General features: G+C 46.4%; 2 protein-coding genes across 4 annotated transcripts in view; one reads left to right on the top strand and one right to left on the bottom strand.

Annotated features, from left to right (window-relative positions):
• Positions 1-13,050, top strand: part of LOC134336350 (amyloid beta precursor protein binding family B member 2) — a 31,826-nt gene extending 18,776 nt beyond the window's left edge. The window contains exons 9-14 of one of the 2 annotated variants that reach the window (XM_063019094.1): positions 6,867-6,981; positions 7,450-7,522; positions 8,564-8,644; positions 9,655-9,770; positions 10,833-11,015; positions 11,659-13,050. In XM_063019094.1, the coding sequence (XP_062875164.1) occupies positions 6,867-6,981; positions 7,450-7,522; positions 8,564-8,644; positions 9,655-9,770; positions 10,833-11,015; positions 11,659-11,835 (745 nt within the window). In that variant the 3' untranslated portion in view covers positions 11,836-13,050. Of the gene's footprint in view, positions 1-6,866; positions 6,982-7,449; positions 7,523-8,560; positions 8,645-9,654; positions 9,771-10,832; positions 11,016-11,658 lie in introns of both variants that reach the window. The other variant, XM_063019093.1, reaches the window with a different exon arrangement.
• Positions 13,051-15,215: 2,165 nt separating this feature from the next.
• LOC134336082 (putative methyltransferase NSUN7) overlaps positions 15,216-22,500 on the bottom strand; it is a 35,815-nt gene continuing 28,530 nt past the window's right edge. For both annotated transcript variants that reach the window (XM_063018756.1, XM_063018755.1), the window contains exons 10-13: positions 22,147-22,267; positions 21,340-21,472; positions 16,127-16,412; positions 15,216-16,014 (exon numbers count right to left, since the gene is read on the bottom strand). In XM_063018756.1, the coding sequence (XP_062874826.1) occupies positions 15,509-16,014; positions 16,127-16,412; positions 21,340-21,472; positions 22,147-22,267 (1,046 nt within the window). In that variant the 3' untranslated portion in view covers positions 15,216-15,508. The remainder of the gene's footprint in view (positions 16,015-16,126; positions 16,413-21,339; positions 21,473-22,146; positions 22,268-22,500) is intronic.

Here is a 22,500-nt window from a genome sequence, read left to right as displayed (position 1 = left end):
CCGCTGTGTTCCTGCTCAGTCCTAAAGCTGCTGATGGACTTGATTTTGGTGTTAAAACAGCTCTGTTAGACATGGACTGTACGAGGCGTCAATACCGGGTCGTTACCGGGTTGTTACCAGCATCTCCTGGAAACGGGTCTGACTGGTCCACTTTCTTCTGCTGCTCTGATGTCCAGTTCTGATGCTTTCGACAGTAGACATGAATCAACGTCACCATACTCATGTCCTGATACCATAGAGCAGGGCTTTTTAATCACTGGGTCGTGACCCTTAGGTGGGTCGCAGGCCAAAAAAAAATGGGTCTCAGAGAAAAGTAATGAAGTGAACGCCCCCTTGTGGAGGCTTTATGTTACATCTTGTATAACGAGATTAAAGCTGTATTGTGTCGCTGCTTTAGAGGAGTCACGTGTTTCTACACTACAGAAACAAAACAGATCATCGTCATTGAAATGAGTGCTGCTGACTCCGCCCACTTGACCGTGCCAGCGGTCGCTGGTTCCGGTCTGATGCCCGGTACCTCTGGTGTACGCGGCGAGGAAGCAGAAATAATTACATTCGTTTGTTTTTACCATAATTGATCTTTTTCTCACGGCACATCCAGTGTTGCCCTTTTAAGAGCCGGGCCCACTGCTCACTCCTCCTGCTGCTGCCCTTTTAAAGATCCACAGCCTGTAGAACAAAGTGTCACCACACACACACACACACACTCACATACACACACACACACACACACTCACACACACACACACACACACATTCATTCATACACACTCTCATATACCCATACACACACTCATACACACTGTCACACACACACACATATATATTCACTTAAAACATTCACACACACACACACTTTCACATACACACTCACAAACACACTCTCATACACCCATACACACACTCATAATACACACTGTCACACACACTCCAGTTCCATCATTAACCTTTCACACACACACCTATACACATTCACATTCATACACTCACACACACACACACCTTCAAACACACTTTCACATACACACTCTCATATACCCAAACACACACACACACGCACACACACATACATATTCACATAAAACACACACACACACACACACTTACTTACACACACTCACATGTATACACTTATACACACACTCACACACACTTGCATACACACACAAACACACCTTCACATACATACACACTGTGACACACACATACATATTCACATATAAAACACACACACTTCTCAAGTCCCTTTCACACACACACACACACACACACACTTACACAAACGTCTCTTTACTACATTTCCTCTCTCCCCCTCCAGCGTTTCTCCTTTGGCTCAGAGCTTCATCCTTTCATCTCTCTCCTTCCCTTCCAATCATTCTCTCACATCTATCCATCCCCCCCGGCACTGTCCCGCACTACCCATAATTCATCACCGCGTTAGAGCAGTTTTCCACATCACACACACACACACACACACACTCGCGTCGTCTTCCACATCATTTTTCATTCCCTCTGTTCATTTTTCTCTAATTGAAGGACCCGGCTCACCTGAGAGCTCCTGTCTGATGAATCGCTCGGCCCTGCTCTCTCGTTAACTCGCTGTCTCACAACGTGTCTAACGAGCTATTAATCTGACCTCCCAAAGTGTGCAGTCGGGAGTATTATCTGTGTGTGTGTGTGTGTGTGTGTGTGTACACGTCAGTGCTGGGAGAAAAGAGGTGGCAGAAAAGAACCACCAGCCTGTTCAAACTGGCATCAAAAACCTCTCAGCTGGTCCATCTAAAGGACTCGCACACCACCGTGGCCAGAGCTGGATATTTTAAGCCTCTTAATGGTACCCTAAACAGTAGCAAAAGTATGTGGACAGTTGACCATGAGCTTGTTGGACATCCAATTCCAAAGCTGTTGGCATTAATATAGAGGACAGATGAGCATGGTGAGGTCAGGCAGTGAACTTAAATGAGAAGGCCTGACTAGTAATTTAGATCCAATTCTGACCATAAAGGTTCACTGGGGTTGAGGTCAGGCCATTAAAGCTCCCAGAAAAGACCTTCCCTAAACTGTTGACACAATGTTATAAACATAAAATTACTTTTATATAATTGATTTTATACCAGTTTGCAGTGGATGGTGCTGAAACACCTGAACTTATAGTTAGGTGGGGTGTCCAAATATTTTTAGCAGCACAGTGAATCCCAAATACGACCCCATGGCTGCCAAACCCCAGGTCAGGTTAAGAGCTCGGGTGTTAGTCAGGGTCAGGCTGGGTCCAGCATCGCCCCAAAAACATTGGGAATGAAGCGTGGACAGAAAAGGGCGTGACGCAATCGGAACACATAAGGAAATGCTTGGAAGTGTTAAAGGTAGAAGAGGAAGAGGACGGCAAACAACAAGATAGATGAATACAATTAGAGGAGCAGTGAACAAGACATTAAGACGGATATTCTGGAGAAGCATCGTCCACATGGTCGCCAGGAGTCGGATTTATTAATTATTTAGAATAATAATAATTAAACCCAAAGCGCGAAGGTAAAAACGTAGACCTGATGTCTAATGGTTCCTCTCGAGGTTCCTTCCTGTATTTTTAAGGGTTTTTTTCCTGCCGCTGTCACCCTCGGCTGCTCAGCAGGATGTTTTTGGTCTGTCGGTCCTGGATTCTGTACAGCTGCTCTGAGACGACGTCTGTTATAAAAAGCTTTACAAATAAACTTGACTTCTCAGAGACCGAGAACCTGAGTGGGGCTTCAGTATGAATCTGCTGAGTAAGCTCGTGTGTTTTGCGCTCTGGAGGAACCAAAGACGAGGTGTAGGGGCGCAGAGAAGCATGTAAAGGAACGTACAGGATTAGTGAGTAATTAAGACGCTGTATTAGCTTAACGACGCAGATGTGGCTCATTATTCCGCTCTCCAGGGGTCCTCATATTGCTGAGGCTTTTGGTTTATGCCTGTTGGATCTCATTATAAACTTTTCTTTACTTTTCTTTTTGCATTTTTAACTTGTGATTCCCATTCCGATTGTACCTCCCTCGCGCTGGCCGAGGAGATCTGAGACTATCACGTGCCAGCCTCATCATTTTGTAGTTATTTCTGCATTGTCTTCCTTTTTTCTCCTAATTTAGCATAGCCAAATAGTCCTACGCTGCTGGGGGTCCTGATTGTGTCCGAGGAGGGTATATTCACCTACCCTACGCCCCCTCTGACCCCTGCGCTGTCCCTCGAACCCCATCTTTTTTGCCCATGCCCTGTACAGGCGCCTTGAGCTGCCAACCAGGGTCCTTGCACAACGTTTATAGACCCCATCCACTTTTTCAGTCCCGTCTTTTCCCACCCAGCAGACTCGGTGGCTGATTTTGTCTGCCAATTGTGCCCTCTAGATGGCGCCCAGCTGACCGGTAGCAGAGCTGAGATTCAAACCGGGGAGTTCAGAGTCTCAGAGCCACATCTTTTTACCTGCCAGTGGTGCAGCCTTGCAGAGAAGTGTATCGCACTATGAACTCCGTGAATGCGCCACTAATAGCGCAGGCACCTCGACCAGACAGCAGAGGTCGCAGTTGCACAGCGGCGATGACACTCATTTACCTACCGCTCTTCCAACCAACCACTCTTTGTTCTTTACATCCCAAACGATTTAATACAAAAAAAAGATCAAACGTTCCCTGTTGCGGGTTGCAGTCCTCTGGTTCTGGTGGCAGGATGGCCCTTCTGACCCGCCTGCAGTAGTAACTGGCAGCTTATTATTCATGGGTGAGTTTTATTTTGCAAGGAGAGTCACGCTAGTCTCTGCTTAAGTCTCCACCGCTCACTCGTTCCTCAGTGCAGCAGAAAACTGACTGTCCCTCGATCAGTTGTGTTAGTTGGATGCTCGGCCGGGTCGTATCTCCGCCCTGGTTTGCCAGTGCATTAGACCGCTGCCCACCTGAGCGCCGCTTTATCGCCACATGATCTGCTTCCTTTTCTCCTTCTGATGAGTTTGCTGATAAACATTCCTGGTCCACAGAGCCTCAGTTAAACGCAGTTCAGTGTAATCTGATCTTTCCCCAGTGCTGCAGGGCCTGAGATTATTACTGTGGTATTTTTATACCGTGTTTATATGATATTTATAAAACGACTCCTGGTTTTAGCGCAGGAACAGAAAGTGTCTGCAGTTCTGTTCTGATCTTACAAGCGAGTCTGTGGTAGAGAAACGAGAAATAAAGGAATAATTAATGCTGGAGGACGTAAATAAAACCAATCTCTATAGGAATCGATCGGAGGCTCTGACGGATTGAAGTCTAATCACACTAACACGATCCGTCCACCACAAACCAGGAGAAATGCTTCCATCAGTAATGAGCTCAGATATCTGTGTTCTGCTTCCTTCATCATCTCATCATCCTCATCCTCATCCTCTTCATTCCATCCTGTTTCACTCGTCTTTCATTTTTCATTTTCTTTTAATCGTTCTCCACCTCACAGAACGATGATATACAAACTGATTTAAATCATAGACACATCAAATACCAATTTTATATTAAACAGAGATACATCATATATAAATTATAGACAAACACAAAGTATTTATAAAACATATACAAAGTTTAAAATCATGGATACATCTTCTATATCATAGTCACATCAGATGTAAATTATACCTCATGTAAAAGTCATAGATACCTCATATGTACCGCATATATAAATCATAGATACATCATAACAATATATAAATCTGACATGTAAGTAATATATAAATATGATTTATGACTTAATATAGACATCATATACTTTTTGCTCCTTAATTTCCTTCGGGATTAATAAAGTATCTGTCTGTCTGTCTGTCTGTCTGTCTGTCTATCATCTATCTATCTATCTATCTATCTATCTATCTATCTATCTATCTATCTAGCACATAAATTTTAGCCATTTCATATACACATCATATATACAGTACATCATATATAAATCATTTACGTCCTATATATTAGTCATATGATAAAAATCATAGACGGTTGATATTTACAGCATAATTTACAAAATTAATTTATATATGTGTTATATATAAATCATAGACACATGATGTAAAAGTGTATATAAAGGACCCTATATATAATCCTGTACACGTGGTAACAGTGTGTAGTGTGGAAAGATGATTTTTTTTCTGGTTGATTGATGATAATCATCACGTTCTGCTGCTGTTGTTGGTTTGAGTCTCTTAGTTTACTGGACAGAATAAATAAAAACAGCTGAAATCACAAAGATAAAAGTGTGGCTTCAGTTCTGGTTCCTTAGTTACTGGTTTCTCTCCCCGACTCCACCGTGTTTTATCTTCTCCTCTCCTCCCTTCTTCTGCCCTCCTGTAATTACACCCTCACCTGATGTGTGGTGTATTTTAATATGATCTTCACTGAGTGATACATGACCGTGTGTGTGTGTGTGTGTGTGTGTGTGTGTGTTAGTAAAACAGTAGAAGTGTGTAGGTGTGTAATGACTGTCAGTCCCAGTGGAAGTTCTGTAATGGAACGTAAACAGATAGAGATGTGCTATCAGCTTACACACACACACACACACACACACACACACACACACACCGCTCAGACGTTAGACCTGCTCAGACCTTCACATGTATGAAGTACATTAAGCTTCGCTCACCTAAATCTCACACACACACACACACACGCTTATCGATTTTAAATTTGTCTGCACAATTAAGAAGAGGCATGATGGGTAATAGAGTAATAAATAGTAAAGGCAGTGGTAATAAAGCCAAGGTCTTGCACGCAAACACACACACACACACACACAACCATATTTTGCATTTCTCTTCTGTGCACACACACAGAGTTTGAGCAGAACAAGATGGATGTATCCTGTTCCTTCTTTTGTGCATTTAGGTCAGATTTCCATTTCACAAGGCAGCTCCATCTCCCTCCGGATATCCCACGATTCCTTGCACAGCTTTGAAGTCTTGTTGGTTTAGCGGTGTGATCCACACACTACATATTCATGCTGCGGTTACAGTGTTGTTTAGATCTGAAGAGCGTCAGTTTCATTAGGGACCGAACATCTAAATTCACGAATCATATATTCATCAGCTGTAACGGGGCGGGTGCAGCCCAGCATCTGTAACTCAGCCAGCTACTCGGTCCACTGCCAAATTACAACCCAAACGCTTCCTCGAGACAGAGAAGTGGAGCGCTCAGAAAAGGAATTGTGACTAAAAAGTAAAAGCTGTAGTCGCTGGCGTGAAACAGAGACAAGCCGACAGGTTTTGATCTCCTCTTGATGTAAAAAAACCCCAATAAAATCAGTCAAATGTATTTTATACAGCGCTTTTTACAATGGATGATGGAATCTAGATCCAAAAACCCCTAATGAGCAGCCGAGGGCGACGATGGCTCCCTAAATATTAAATATTCTGAGGAAGGAACATGACAGGAATCAACAGGGCTCATCAGGGACCTCCATCTTCCTCCAGTGGCCTAAAGGATAATTAGACGATTAAAAATTGCATTTAATATACAGATAATTATCAGGTACAAATGAACAAGTTGTTCAGTAGAAGCGATTTGGAATTATTTGGCTTATAGTTACTGGTTTCCTTTACTTTTTTGGCATAAAGCAGACTTACAGTATTGTGACAGTATACTGTCTAAGCAATTGAGGGTTAAGGACGTTGCTCAAGGGTCCAACAGTGGCAACCTGGCAGTGGTGAGGCTTGAACCAGCATCCTTTTGATTACTAGTCCAGTTCCTTAATCACTAAGCTACAACTTCCTTCAGCAGAGAAGCACCTGATATGAACGTACCGTGTGAAACTGGATCTTTAGTCCATTAAAATATAAATATTTCAGTGACCTGTCCACATAATTTCGGGTTTGTTTTCTGTTGTAGGGATTTTGCGTACGTGGCTCGGGATAAAAACACACGTGTGCTGAAATGCCACGTGTTCCAGTCTGACAGTCCTGCCGACACCATCGCTGCCAGCCTGAACCAGATCTGCTCCAGGGTGAGTCCCAAACACACCGGTACTAATAAATGCTCACAAGAAATTCTAGTCGTATCCAGTTCCCCACTTGCATCTTTCCTGTGCTGCTGCAGACCCCAACCCTGACTGAGGGTTTTATGAGGGTTGTATCTAACACACATCCCCTCTGACACATATGCAGATACCAACCTAGGGATCATGTACTGAGAGTCACGCACTGCTGTCCATTATTCATCGTCTCTGTGCAGCACCTCGACCATCCAGCAGAGGCCGCTATTACAGCAGGCTCTCTGACAGGCTGGTCGGTAGCACAGCTGAGATTCAGACTTGGGTCTCAGTTATGGTGGGCTAGTGCATTAGACCACTCCGCCACAAAGATTATATTTTCCTACACACACACACACACACACAAACAATTCATACCAGGGATTGTAATGTTTTACATTTTTGAACGTGTACCCGTGGAACTGAGGTGTTCCTGTGTTGTAGATCATGGCCGAGAGGAATCGCACCATAGCGCCCAGTGGCTCCAGCCTGTCCAGCTCCGACGTCCCACTGCAAGGTATCAACACTACATGAACCCAATCACTTTTACATTTATGGCAAATCACATGTTGACACAAATAGCTGGTGAAGCGCCGCCTCGTTAAACGTTCTATAGGAAAACCATGTTTGAAGATTTCATTTGACTTTAAATGGATATAACAATCATTTTTAGCAATCATGTATCAATTACTGAACCTTTACCTAATTCACAGACTGTGTAATGAGCCGTTTCCCTCGTAATAAGCAATTTATGTTTATCGATTTAACGTTTTTCATTCGAGTACCGTCCAAGTTTGTCACGTTTACTGGTTAATCTGCACTATGAGGCGTCCTAGCGATCGTACAGCAATTCAGTTAGTAATCGCTTAGTCAAAACGTCCAAGATGTCGAAGTAAAGCAGCTAAAAACACGACTCGGGTAACTGAGTTAGAAAACTAACAACCAATTCTGTGGGGGGGTCAAAACACGGAGGAGAATTTTGGTATTTGAGACAGAACATGAAGCCTCGCACCGTCGCTGGATGTTCTAGGTTTACATTCAACTATTAGATAGATAGATAGATAGATAGATAGATAGATAGATAGATAGATAGATAGATAGATAGATAGATAGATAGATAGATAGATAGATAGATAGATAGATAGATAGATAGATAGACACTTTATTAATGTAGCTGTGCTGTGTATCATAGCTTCATTTATTCTATCATTTAATTTATGAGTGTAATTTAATGACTGAAGTGAAATGTGGCTCTTTTCTTTAAAAATCTGTAAAACCTGTGAATTTTGAAAAGCCAGGTCAGTAAAATTAAGCACATTTTAGTGTAGGACCCTGTTAATTACAAACCAGAAACTGAAATCTCTTGTTTATTAAAAGTATTCAGACCCTTTTGCCCAAACTGTGTTCAGGTGAATCCTGTTCGTTTAATCATCGGTTTGTTGTTTCCTCAGTGCAGGAGGTTTTATCTCCCAGCTTGTTTTTTAGCCTCTGGTATTTTCTGAAGTGTGGTATTGTTTGTGTGTGTGTGTGTGTGTGTGTGTGTGTACACTCTCAGTAGATTTTCCCACGCCAAAGACTGAGCTGCAGCAGAGCTTCCGTGTTCTTTACCTGGGGATGACCTCCGTAACTCGTCCCATAGGTAAAACACACACACTGTTAATATACACGGTTCAGAAAAGTTGGGACACTTAGTAAAAGGCAGTAAAAAAAAGAACCTGTGATGTGTTTAATCTTTTAAAAAGTCGGGACGGGGGCGTGTTCCCCCCTGTGTTCCATCAGCGTTCCTATTAATGAGACTTTAATATGTGGGGAACTGAGGACACTAAAAATACGAGACTTCAGCTGCTCGAAAGTCTGTTATCACTGTCGTCTGATTCTCCTCTTCATGATGCGCCGGATATAATAGGAGACAGATCTGGACTGCAGGCAGGCTGATTAGCACATGCACTCTGACATCTGAGGCCTGGCATCATGTTTCTGAAATAATCACGGACTTTAAGAGCAGCGTGTGTCTTTAAAATCCCAGTATACACCACTGCGTCAGTGGTACCTTCACACATGTGCAGGTCACCCATGCTGTGGGCACTGTTGCCCCCTATACCATGACACATGTTGGGTTCTGCATCTTTCACTGATAACAGTCAGGATGGTCCTTTTCGTCTTAGACACAGAGAACTCGAGTCTGTTGTTACCAAAAACAAGCTGAACCGTGGACTCGTCTGACCTCTGGTGTCTTTCGGTCCATCTGAGATGAGCTTGATATGATGAGGTGACTGTGTTAAGTGACAACAGTTTTCTGAAGTACGTCTAAGCCCATGTGGCTGTATTAAACACAGCAGGATGACGGTTTCTCATGCAGCACCATCTGAAGGGTTAAACGTCATAAACATTCAACAGTGGTTTCTGACTGAGATTTCTATTGGTTCACTTAATCTTTTTACAATATCATGTTCATTAGATGGTAAAAGACTAGATGGTAACTAATGCCGTTAATGGCTTTTTGTCATGAAGTTTGGAACACAGTGGTGAGCTGTGACTAATCAGTGCTTGTACAGACTGAATCTTTTTGGAGTGTGTGTGTGTACAGGCTTATGAAATACCTACATTAATCCCACCCAGGTTCTTCACCTCTCTCTCTCTCTGTATCAGGAATGGACATCATAAACGGCGCGATTGATAGCTTAGTGTCCTCCACGGGGAAGGACGAGTGGGCCGCCGTGCTGCTGAACGTGGAGGACGCTACGGTCAGCGTCATCAAAGAGAAGGTCAGTTCATCTACCTGCTCACGGCAGCTCCGAGGAAAATGATGAAAGAAAGGAAAAGAGGGAAGGAGATGAGATCCAGGATCAGGGAAGATGGGTGTGTGTGTGTGGGGGGGGGGGATGGGTATCTGACTGCAGGGCAAATCGAATTTGTTCCAAATTTAATTTTCATGCCGCACGTCGACTCTGCAAGGTGTGAGTGACAAAATCTGATTTGGCGACTGTACTTTCGCCGCATGGTTGCTATGGTAACGACTTAGATACGCAAAAACTTGCATCCGGTCAGGGTCGCGGTGGGTCGGATTCATTGGGCGAAGGCATGAAACTCCCTGGACAGGTCGCCAGTCCATCACAGGTCAAAGACACACAGACACACACACTTCTAGTAGCTCCTGTTACCCTGACTGCACGTCATTGGCCTTGTGGGTGGAAACCGGAGCACCCAGAGGAAACCCGGACGCAGGGAGAACATGCAAACTCCGATGGGTGGTTGAATAAAATATTGCAATTTCCTGGACCCGAGTGATTAGGTGGGCCAGCTTGATTACCTCTGTACCACCCGAGCATCAGGATTTATCTCCTAATGAGCTACTAAGGGTAGTTGTAGCCTAGTGGTTAAGGTACTGGACTGGTAACAGTCAGTGACAGCCAGGCTGTAACAGTTGGGCCCTTGAGCAAGGCCCTTAACCCTCGATTGCTTAGACAATACACTGTCACAGTACTGTACGTCATTTTGGATAAAAGCGAACTGAACTGAATTGTACAGACTGTTCATCTGACCGTTTTTTAAGGATTTTAAATTGTCTAAATTGACCCCGATTGGAAACTACAGATTAGATTCATAAGCAGGTATAAATGAAATTTAATCAGGTGTAAAACGTCACATTCTAACGTAGTTCGTTGTCGTTTACGCTGCAGAAAATGCGTCCCGTGTTCCAGCAGACGGTTCGAGTGTGTGCGAGCGAGCGGAACAATGCGGCTGGAGAGAATCCTGCTGTAATACATGCAAGACCTCACTGCAGTGTGTGTGTGTGTGTGTGTGTGTGTGTGTGTGTGTGTGTGTAGGAGGAAGAGGAGGAGGTGCTGGTGGAGTGTCGCGTGCGATTCCTCTCGTTTATGGGCGTCGGCCGGGACGTGCACACGTTCGCCTTCATCATGGACACGGGCAACCAGCACTTCCACTGTCACGTCTTCTGGTGCGAGCCCAACGCGGGGGGCGTGTCCGAGGCCGTGCAGTCCGCCTGTATGGTGAGTGGGCTGCTCGAAACTACGTGCACCCGAACCTCGTCCATTAATCAGGGCTGTCTGATAGATTTGGGGACATGACTGAGGGGATTTACTTCCTTTCAGCTGTTCTGTTCACGAGCATCAGTGAGGTCTGGTACAGATGCTTCCAGTCTCTATACCAACCAATCAAGTAAAGTCCGAACTGGAAGGGGTATTCCCTAAACTGCTGCCACAAATATCACTGTCTCAAACCATAAGAAACAGCCCAGACCATTCCTCCATCACCAAACTGTACAGCTGGCACCATGTGGTTCATCAGTCTGATATCACAGGACTGTTTCCACTGCGCCAGAGTCCAGTGGGTATGTGCTTTATACTGTAAAGAAGCTTCTGGTAAACAGTACTTGTGTTGACTGTGCTGAAACACAGGGATTTCTCGCTGGTCTGGCTTAACGGCTGAGCTGTTGTTGCTCCTAGATGGTTTTTACTTAACAATAACAGCACTAGATTGAACTTTTAATGAACCACACAGCCGTGTAACTTCCTCAGACAAGGTGTGTGGCTGAAATAACCAAAAAGGAGTGTCCACATATTTTTGACCACAACAGTCTTCTGATTTCTTTACTGCTCCCACACTCAGTATTTCTCTCTCTCTCTCTTTCAGCTGCGCTATCAGAAGTGTCTGGTCTCTCACTCTTCCTCTCGGAGGTTGTCCTCCTCGTCCTCTCCGTCCTCCTCGGACTCCGTGACCCGGCGTGTCACCAGCAGCGTGAAGCGCAGCGTCCAGTCCATCATAGACACTCTGAAAAAGAAGCCCGCCCCCGAGATGCCCCAGCAGTGACGGACGGCCCGGCTCGGCCGATCATCCACCGACCGACAGGACGTGTAAATAAACGAGGAGAACCGTGATGGACCTCTGCGGGGAGTGGTACGGGGGGACGGGAGGGTACTCGTGGGTACGGCTTTACTCGATTTTCCACCTCTGTGGGCGCTCCCTAAGGCATGCCGTGGATGAACACACACAGGAACACACTCACAGACACACAGTCACGAGTTGGAACACTGGTACTGACGCCTGGCATCGAGACCCACACGCCGACGCTACAGGACAGCACCTTGTGGTGTGACTAACATGGTTTGTGTTGCTATAAACTTATTACACGTCTGTTCATACACGCACACGTATCACGCATGTGAAGTCGACTGTTGCAGGAGTGAGGACCTGATTGGGAGGGTTTAGGAAAAGTCACTGGTGAACAGCGAAAGCGAATCGAAGCTTAAACGTCACTCACAGGAATGCAAGTAAAAGTGAACGATTCATTAAAAATGTGATTTTATTTGTTATCCATGTACCGTATTTTCCAGACTATTAATCAGTTCAGATTTAAAAAACGTTTAATACGAACAATCGGCATTCGAAGCTCCGGATCGCTCACGCATAATTAATGGAGCTGAAGACCAGACCGCAGATTTCAGACTCCATAAAGCTGGTCGGTGTGTCTGTATTTACATTTTCGGCATTTAGCAGACGCTCTTATCCAGAAGAGCTTCCATAGTGAACATTACCTTACTCTAGTACAAGTAACAAGTCCAAGAATACAAATCTGCTAAAAGAGCATTAGTAAGTTACTAAGTAAGTGAGTAAGTAAGTACATGTCAGTTTAAGTGTTTAGTAAAGAGTTGATGAAGGTTTTTAATCGTGTTTTGAAGACAGCGAGAGACTCAGATGTTCAGACAGACAGAGGACGCTCGTTCCACCACTTGGGTGCTGGTACAGAGAAGAGCCTTGAGAAGAGAAGGTCAGCTGGTTATCCAGGACGACACCAAGGTTTCTTACATTATCAGATGGTCTGATCTGGGAGTCATCAAGAGAGATGATCAGGTCCTGGGTTGGAGGTTGAAGAAGACGATCGGCGTGTCAGTACGAAGCTACATGGAAAAATCTAAACATGTCGTATAGTCTGGAAAATCCGGTAATAAGCAACTCACCTGTGTTCCTGTGTCACCATATAAATGTTCATAATGTTCCTGTACAAATAAACACATTAAAACCATACAGATGTGTCACAGCTTTAATCCAGATGTTGGCAAAAGTAACTCAATACAGGATTATTAAAAATATTCTAATTTATCACTTCAGATAGTAAGAGACAAAACAGCTCTACATTTAGCGACACTTTTGGCACTTCAGTACACTCTGTGTGTGTGTGTGTGTGTGTGTCAGAACCACGGGCGCGGGTGTGTGATGGTGCTGTAGGAGTGTGTGTGTGTGTGTGTGTCAGAACCACGGGCGCGGGTGTGTGATGGTGCTGTAGGAGTGTGTGTGTGTGTGTGTGTCAGAACCACGGGTGTGGGTGTGTGATGGTGCTGTAGGAGTGTGTGTGTGTGTGTGTGTGTCAGAACCACGGGTGTGGGTGTGTGACGTGCTGTAGGAGTGTGTGTGTCAGAACCACGGGTGTGGGTGTGTGATGGTGCTGTAGGAGTGTGTGTGTGTGTGTGTGTCAGAACCACGGGCGCGGGTGTGTGATGGTGCTGTAGGAGTGTGTGTGTGTGTGTGTGTCAGAACCACGGGTGTGGGTGTGTGATGGTGCTGTAGGAGTGTGTGTGTGTGTGTGTGTCAGAACCACGGGTGTGGGTGTGTGACGTGCTGTAGGAGTGTGTGTGTGTGTGTGTCAGAACCACGGGTGTGGGTGTATGATGGTGCTGTAGGAGTGTGTGTGTGTGTGTGTCAGAACCACGGGCGCGGGTGTGTGATGGTGCTGTAGGAGTGTGTGTGTGTGTGTGTGTCAGAACCACGGGTGTGGGTGTGTGACGTGCTGTAGGAGTGTGTGTGTGTGTGTGTCAGAACCACGGGTGTGGGTGTGTGATGGTGCTGTAGGAGTGTGTGTGTGTGTGTGTCAGAACCACGGGTGTGGGTGTGTGATGGTGCTGTAGGAGTGTGTGTGTGTGTGTGTCAGAACCACGGGTGTGGGTGTGTGATGGTGCTGTAGGAGTGTGTGTGTGTGTGTGTCAGAACCACGGGTGTGGGTGTGTGACGTGCTGTAGGAGTGTGTGTGTGTGTGTGTCAGAACCACGGGTGTGGGTGTGTGACGTGCTGTAGGAGTGTGTGTGTGTGTGTGTCAGAACCACGGGTGTGGGTGTGTGATGGTGCTGTAGGAGTGTGTGTGTGTGTGTGTCAGAACCACGGGCGCGGGTGTGTGATGGTGCTGTAGGAGTGTGTGTGTGTGTGTGTGTCAGAACCACGGGTGTGGGTGTGTGACGTGCTGTAGGAGTGTGTGTGTGTGTGTGTCAGAACCACGGGTGTGGGTGTGTGATGGTGCTGTAGGAGTGTGTGTGTGTGTGTGTCAGAACCACGGGTGTGGGTGTGTGATGGTGCTGTAGGAGTGTGTGTGTGTGTGTGTCAGAACCACGGGTGTGGGTGTGTGATGGTGCTGTAGGAGTGTGTGTGTGTGTGTGTCAGAACCACGGGTGTGGGTGTGTGACGTGCTGTAGGAGTGTGTGTGTGTGTGTGTCAGAACCACGGGTGTGGGTGTGTGACGTGCTGTAGGAGTGTGTGTGTGTGTGTGTCAGAACCACGGGTGTGGGTGTGTGATGGTGCTGTAGGAGTGTGTGTGTGTGTGTGTCAGAACCACGGGTGTGGGTGTGTGACGTGCTGTAGGAGTGTGTGTGTGTGTGTGTCAGAACCACGGGTGTGGGTGTGTGATGGTGCTGTAGGAGTGTGTGTGTGTGTGTGTCAGAACCACGGGCGCGGGTGTGTGATGGTGCTGTAGGAGTGTGTGTGTGTGTGTGTGTCAGAACCACGGGTGTGGGTGTGTGACGTGCTGTAGGAGTGTGTGTGTGTGTGTGTCAGAACCACGGGTGTGGGTGTGTGATGGTGCTGTAGGAGTGTGTGTGTGTGTGTGTGTGTCAGAACCACGGGTGTGGGTGTGTGACGTGCTGTAGGAGTGTGTGTGTGTCAGAACCACGGGTGTGGGTGTGTGACGTGCTGTAGGAGTGTGTGTGTGTGTGTGTCAGAACCACGGGTGTTGGTGTGTGATAGTGCTGTAGGAGTGTGTGTGTGTGTGTGTGTCAGAACCACGGGTGTGGGTGTGTGACGTGCTGTAGGAGTGTGTGTGTGTGTGTGTGTCAGAACCACGGGTGTGGGTGTGTGACGTGCTGTAGGAGTGTGTGTGTGTGTGTGTGTGTCAGAACCACGGGTGTGGGTGTGTGACGTGCTGTAGGAGTGTGTGTGTGTGTGTGTGTCAGAACCACGGGTGTGGGTGTGTGATGGTACTGTAGGAGTGTGTGTGTGTGTCAGAACCACGGGCGCGGGTCTGTGACGTGCTGTAGGAGTGTGTGTGTGTGTGTGTGTCAGAACCACGGGTGTGGGTGTGTGACGTGCTGTAGGAGTGTGTGTGTGTGTGTGTCAGAACCACGGGTGTGGGTGTGTGATGGTACTGTAGGAGTGTGTGTGTGTGTCAGAACCACGGGCGCGGGTCTGTGACGTGCTGTAGGAGTGTGTGTGTGTGTGTGTGTCAGAACCACGGGCGCGGGTGTGTGGCGTTACTGCAGGACCGTGTGTGTGTCAGCGGTGCAGACGGGGGCCAGTTCGTCCAGGACGTATTTAAGGTGGGTCTGACAGGAGCCGGGGGGGAGGGCAGTGACGGGAACAGCGCAGGAGGAAAGGCCAGCAACACGGGGCGCAGCACTTCCTGTCTGACTCTGGGTGGGGCGGCGGGTTTCAGTACAGGGACCGGAGCTCGGCGACCGGCGGTTCGATTCGGGAACTTATGGGACGGCATGAGGCTGACGACTGAGACGGTGGGGTCCGAGGTGGAGGAGAGGGGGGCAGCTGTGTTCACGATGGCAGGACTTGAGGTGGAGGAGGTGGGGGCAGTAATAGAGAAGATGGGGAGCATATCTGGGGGAACGGGGGCAGTAATGGAGGAGGTGGAGGAGGCAGAATCAGTGATGGAGGAGGTGGATGCTGTAGTAGATGAGCTGGACTTGATCAGGTGCTGATGAGCAGCTCTGGGGTTACCTGGGGGTCAAATTAAAAACACAGTGAGGATCTTACACACACTGGTACCCTCACCTCTGCCAGGCATGCCGCTGTTGGACCCCTGAGCGAGGCCCCTGACCCTCAGACGTACCTGGAGGTAAGTGTACGTCGCTCCTCGTGTCCCGCGTGAGTATCGGAGCCGAGCTGCTGGCTTTCATCTCCCGCTTTAGAAACTCCTCCACGCGAGACTGCTGGGAGCTGAGAGAGACCCGGGGCCGCGGGTGGGCCGGGCGTGGCTGTCTGGAGGCTCCTCTCCGGGTCTTCTGCACGTGTCCGTCTCTCTTGGGTCGCTGCTCGGGTCGAATCCCGTCCAGTAGGCCGGTGGCGACAGCGTGAGCGATCACTTCCTGTGGTGTTTCCGTCACGACTGGTTCTGGCTGCAACCAATCAGAGAAGCGATCGTAAGCAATCAAGCTACACATAACACACACAAAAATCCCACAATGCACTGCGAGTGTTCAACTAACGGAGCCTAGCTGGTACTGAATATACAGTGGTGCTTTTTTAGCATTTCAGTCACAAAGGGGGTCACAAATATTGGCACCTTGGTGATTCCAAAGTTCAAAAAAAGACACACACACACAATACTACCTACCCACTGTGACCCTGACCAGGATGACATGGTGATAAAACATGAACATACACTGAAATATTATATACAAATAAATTATGTAATTATTGGAATCACTGCAGATCTTACTGGTACTGCTACTGACCAACATGTTGGCATCATGAAAACTCAAGTCCTTTTTCTGTGTGTGTGGGGGTATATGTGTGTGTGTGTGTGTGTGTGTGAGTGTGGGTATATATGTGTGTGTGTGTATATATATACAGTATATATGTGTGTGTGTGTGTGTGTGTGTGTGTGGGTATATATGTGTGTGTGTATATATGTGTGTGTATATGTGTGCGTGTGTATATATGTGTGTGTGTAGGGGGTATATGTGTGTGTGTATATATATATATATATATATATATATATATATATATATATATATGTGTGTGTGTAGGGGGTATATGTGTGTGTATATATATATATATATATATATATATATATATATATATATATACAGTATATACAGTGTATCACAAAAGTGAGTACACCCCTCACATTTTTGCAAATATTTCATTATATCTTTTCATGGGACAACACTATAGAAATAAAACTTGGATATAACTTAGAGTAGTCAGTGTACAGCTTGTATAGCAGTGTAGATTTACTGTCTTCTGAAAATAACTCAACACACAGCCATTAATGTCTAAATAGCTGCAACATAAGTGAGTACACCCCACAGTGAACATGTCCAAATTGTGCCCAAATGTGTCGTTGTCCCTCCCTGGTGTCATGTGTCAAGGTCCCAGGTGTAATTGGGGAGCAGGGCTGTTAAATTTGGTGTTTTGGGTACAATTCTCTCATACTGGCCACTGGATATTCAACATGGCACCTCATGGCAAAGAACTCTCTGAGGATGTGAGAAATAGAATTGTTGCTCTCCACAAAGATGGCCTGGGCTATAAGAAGATTGCTAACACCCTGAAACTGAGCTACAGCATGGTGGCCAAGGTCATACAGCGGTTTTCCAGGACAGGTTCCACTCGGAACAGGTTCGGCGTCATATCCAGAGGTTGGCTTTAAAAAATAGACACATGAGTGCTGCCAGCATTGCTGCAGAGGTTGAAGACGTGGGAGGTCAGCCTGTCAGTGCTCAGACCATACGCCGCACACTGGATCAACTCGGTCTGCATGGTCGTCATCCCAGAAGGAAGCTGACGCACAAGAAAGCCCGCAAATAGTTTGCTGAAGACAAGCAGTCCAAGAACATGGATTACTGGAATGCCCTGTGGTCTGACGAGACCAAGATAAACTTGTTTGGCTCAGATGGTGTCCAGCATGTGTGGTGGCGCCCTGGTGAGAAGTACCAAGACAACTGTATCTTGCCTACAGTCAAGCATGGTGGTGGTAGCATCATGGTCTTGGGCTGCATGAGTGTTGCTGGCACTGGGGAGCTGCAGTTCATTGAGGGAAACATGAATTCCAACATGTACTGTGACATTCTGAAACAGAGCATGATCCCCTCCCTTCGAAAACTGGGCCTCATGGCAGTTTTCCAACAGGATAACGACCCCAAACACAACCTCCAAGATGACAACTGCCTTGCTGAGGAAGCTGAAGGTAAAGGTGATGGACTAAACCCAATTGAGCACCTGTGGCACATCCTCAAGTGGAAGGTGGAAGAGTTCAAGGTGTCTAACATCCACCAGCTCCGTGATGTCATCATGGAGGAGTGGAAGAGGATTCCAGTAGCAACCTGTGCAGCTCTGGTGAATTCCATGCCCAGGAGGGTTAAGGCAGTGCTGGATAATAATGGTGGTCACACAAAATATTGACACTTTGGGCACAATTTGGACATGTTCACTGTGGGGTGTACTCACTTATGTTGCAGCTATTTAGACATTAATGGCTGTGTGTTGAGTTATTTTCAGAAGACAGTAAATCTACACTGCTATACAAGCTGTACACTGACTACTCTAAGTTATATCCAAGTTTTATTTCTATAGTGTTGTCCCATGAAAAGATATAATAAAATATTTGCAGAAATGTGAGGGGTGTACTTACTTTTGTGATACACTGTATGTGTGTGTGTAGGGGGTATATGTGTGTGTATATATATATATATATATATGTGTGTGTGTAGGGGGTATATGTGTGTGTATATATATATATATATATATGTGTGTGTGTAGGGGGTATATGTGTGTGTATATATATATATATATATATATGTGTGTGTGTAGGGGGTATATGTGTGTGTATATATATATATATATATATGTGTGTGTGTAGGGGGTATATGTGTGTGTATATATATATATATATATATATGTGTGTGTGTAGGGGGTATATGTGTGTGTATATATATATATATATATATGTGTGTGTGTAGGGGGTATATGTGTGTGTGTGTGTGTGTGAGTGTGTGTGCACGTGCCCTGTTGGGTCACATGCTGCCTCAGCAGTGGTCTACCCACTCACTCTGAATAATTGAAGCCTTGAACCCTTGGAGAGAGTGTGTGTGAGTGTGTGTGTGTGTGTGTGTGTGTGTGTGTTGTGCGATCATGCCCCCCTGATGCTAACACAGAAAGACAGGAGGAGCTAAATGATTCAATATGTCGTCCCTTATGCCCTCGACTGGCCTCCTTTCTCTCGGTTTCTCGCTCGTGTCTTCACCTCGTCTCCGCCCGGCGCCGGGGAGAACCGAAGCGCTCAGAATCGGTCGGTTCTGGTGGTCCGTTAGTGAAACGTGACCAAAAACTGAAGGTCATTAACACCTACGATCCACAACACACACACACACACACAAAATCCTCCTCTTGATCTTTGGGCTGCTCCTGTTAGGAGTCGCCGCAGTGGATCGTTCGTCTTCATCTCGCCCCGTCCTGAACATCCTCCTCCGTCACCCCAACAAATGAGACCATAAATCCGCCCCCCTCCACATCACGCTCCACATGGGCTTCTGAAACGGTCCAGGACTCAGACCAGGACGTTCCTCTCTTTTGTTTATATATTTTAGGGGTGGTTGTAGCCTAAACCTAGTAGTTAGGGTACTGGACTACTAATCAAAAAGTTGCTGGTATAAGCCCCACCACTGCCAGGTTGCCACTGTTGGGCCCTTGAGCAAGGCTCCTAACCCTCAATTGCTTAGATAATATACTGTCACAATACTGTTCATCTGATTAAGTTTGACCCAGTTTGCTGTTCGCTGACCTTTTCAAAGCTCCACCAATGAGACGAACTGTTTGATACGAGGCGGTAAAAGCGACTCAGGCCGTACGAACAAAACTCACCGTGACTTATTGTAGTAAAACAGCGAGTGAGGAATGTGATTAGTGGAGGAACTTATGAGCAGTAATAATGAAGAGAAGTTTAGTGCTCCTGTCTCCTTCTTTTACTACATTAAACCACGTTAAGCTTCATTCTGAACCAGAAGTGTTTTAGACTCTGGGAGAAGCTGATTCTGATTCTCACCGTTTCTCAGAAGCTGGAGCTGTAACACAAGTTTAAAAGTGAAACAGGGAGGAGAATCCAGATACACACAGATACATGTGGAGCTGTAACCCTGGATCTGACGCTTATTCCACACTGATGCGTTTGCTCGTACTCCTGGCCGGGTGAGATAAAGCCGTCTCGTCTGCAGTCGGGCAGCACTATGAGGGTTTTATTGGGCACCGGTGCTGAGTTAGAGCCGCACCATAAACCTCTCTACAGTCCCATATGCTATAAGAATGGGTTGGGGTTTGGGGGGGGGTCATCACCGGAGCAAAATGTGCCAAATAATATTTTGCGTTTGGATCTAATTGTACTTTTATGTGCCCGTTAAGTGCAGGACGATCATTTTTATTAGTGTGTTTTATAGCGGGTGTGCGAGAGTGAACGCAGGCAGCCGATAAAAAGCTTTCATTAGACGCTCCGAGCCGATGTGCGAACGATTACGCTCGATGTGATCAATGTACAAGCTTCTGTCACACACGTCTAAACTAGCGTAACGTTCCGCCTGAGCTCAGGGTGAGAATTATAATAAATCTGTATTCTCTACATCTATAAGTGTTAGTTCTGTGAGTGTTAGAATTTACTGTTCGAATGGAAGAAAGGAGGACCGAACAGAACACACAGAAGCGTGTGTTTTCAGGAGCAGAGGTGCTTCCAGCGCTCGTTCAGGTGCCTGGACCGGACAGTAGGAGTCGCTGTTGCAGCGGCAAGGAGGTGATCCGCATCCGACCAGTCTTCCCCACAGACTTGCCTAAGTGTGTGCGTTAAGCACAAGACTCCTGAAACTCCAGACTCTAGGTACTAGCGTGTTATATCGCTGCATCACCTGAGCGCTGCGGGTTCTTTAACATGTTCTCCGAGTTCAGGTTCTCTCAGGAAGTCCGGTGCACTTTCAGATCCAGAATTCTCCTCTCGGATGCTCTGAGGCGTTCGGTCTTTAGCTTCTCATCTGAGAGAACTTTACCCGCCTGCACTTAAATCTCTGGAGACGATGGATGATCAAAGCTGTGAATGATCCACATCACTGCTGTCCACATACTTTTGACACCACACAGAGTGTATCAGGGAAACATGGTGACTGAATAAAGAACGAATGAAGGTATTTGTCATATACACACACATGTACAGTACGACGATGGGTTAAGAGCCGTACTTAGGGGCCCAACATCGGCACTCGAACCGGCGACCCTTTTATTGATCCAGTGCCTTAACTGCTGCCCGCCGCTGCCACTGTGTATCGTGATGCTGGTACAAACCTGGCGTGTTAGTACGGCTACGAAACAGCCGTTACTCTCATCAGACTCGTCCAGTCTGAAGAAATCAGTCTTCGTCTCCCCGCTGCCATCCTCATCCTCATCATCATCCTGCAGCAGAGACGCTCGACTGATCCTGACACACACACACACACACACAAGCATTAAAATAGATGCCCATACACACATTATCCTACCCTACACCCCCTAATAAACACCAAGATAATGCAAATGAAGGTACACATTATGGGCAAAACACACACACACACACACACACACACAGTTTTTCCCAGTAGAACTGGACCCACCGCTACTCTGACCACCAATAAATGAAGCTGGGCATCTACACGAACACAATCAGGCTTGTTTGAGGGAGGGAAGGTGGGGCGGCTTCTCTTTCCACTTGCCTGTGCGAGTTGGGGGGTGCACATGGGGCTTAGCATGGCTCTCCGCATGCAATATAACTGTGTGTGAGGTTGTGCAGGCAGCAGTGGGTTCACAATGGGAAACTGGATATGACCACACTGGGAGATAAATGGGAGAAAATCCAGAAAAACAAAAATGATGCGTTTAAATTGTTTCGTGTCTGTGTGTATGAGACCAGGCGTACACAGAATTAAGAGGACACACTTGACACACACACACACACAGTATTAAAAAAGAAATAAAATCACACACATCACTGATGATAAAAGCGCGGATGTATTAGCATATATATAGCTTCTCAAAACACACACACTTCACACAGCATGATGAAAACACATCATAGAGAGATCATAACACAACACACACACACACACACACACACACCTGAACGGCTGTAGTTTAGCAGCAGGTTGTTCTGTACGTGTGAGCGCCCGTCTCACCACCTCCTCGTTCTCCTCTGGGCGTGACGAGCAGGTGGAGTACACCACACCTCGCACTTTAGGAACTGGGAATAGTCACACAGCAAACACATCACCATCCACGCTCCACGCTGTTCACCACGAAACCCAGCGTGTTCACAGCGCGGCGTCCCGACAGAGTTACAAACTAACATGAGAAGTGACAAAACCGTGAGCCTCAGTGCAAACCGACGCTTTGTTTAACGTAAGACGTCATCAGCGTGTGAATCTGAGCTGAACCTGCGTCAGTGTGGAATACGCGTCAGATCCAGGGTTACAG

The sequence above is a fragment of the Trichomycterus rosablanca genome, chromosome 22 (genome assembly GCF_030014385.1).
Source record: "Trichomycterus rosablanca isolate fTriRos1 chromosome 22, fTriRos1.hap1, whole genome shotgun sequence".
Classification (NCBI taxonomy): domain Eukaryota; kingdom Metazoa; phylum Chordata; class Actinopteri; order Siluriformes; family Trichomycteridae; genus Trichomycterus; species Trichomycterus rosablanca.
This window is presented reverse-complemented; position numbering and strand designations above follow the sequence as displayed.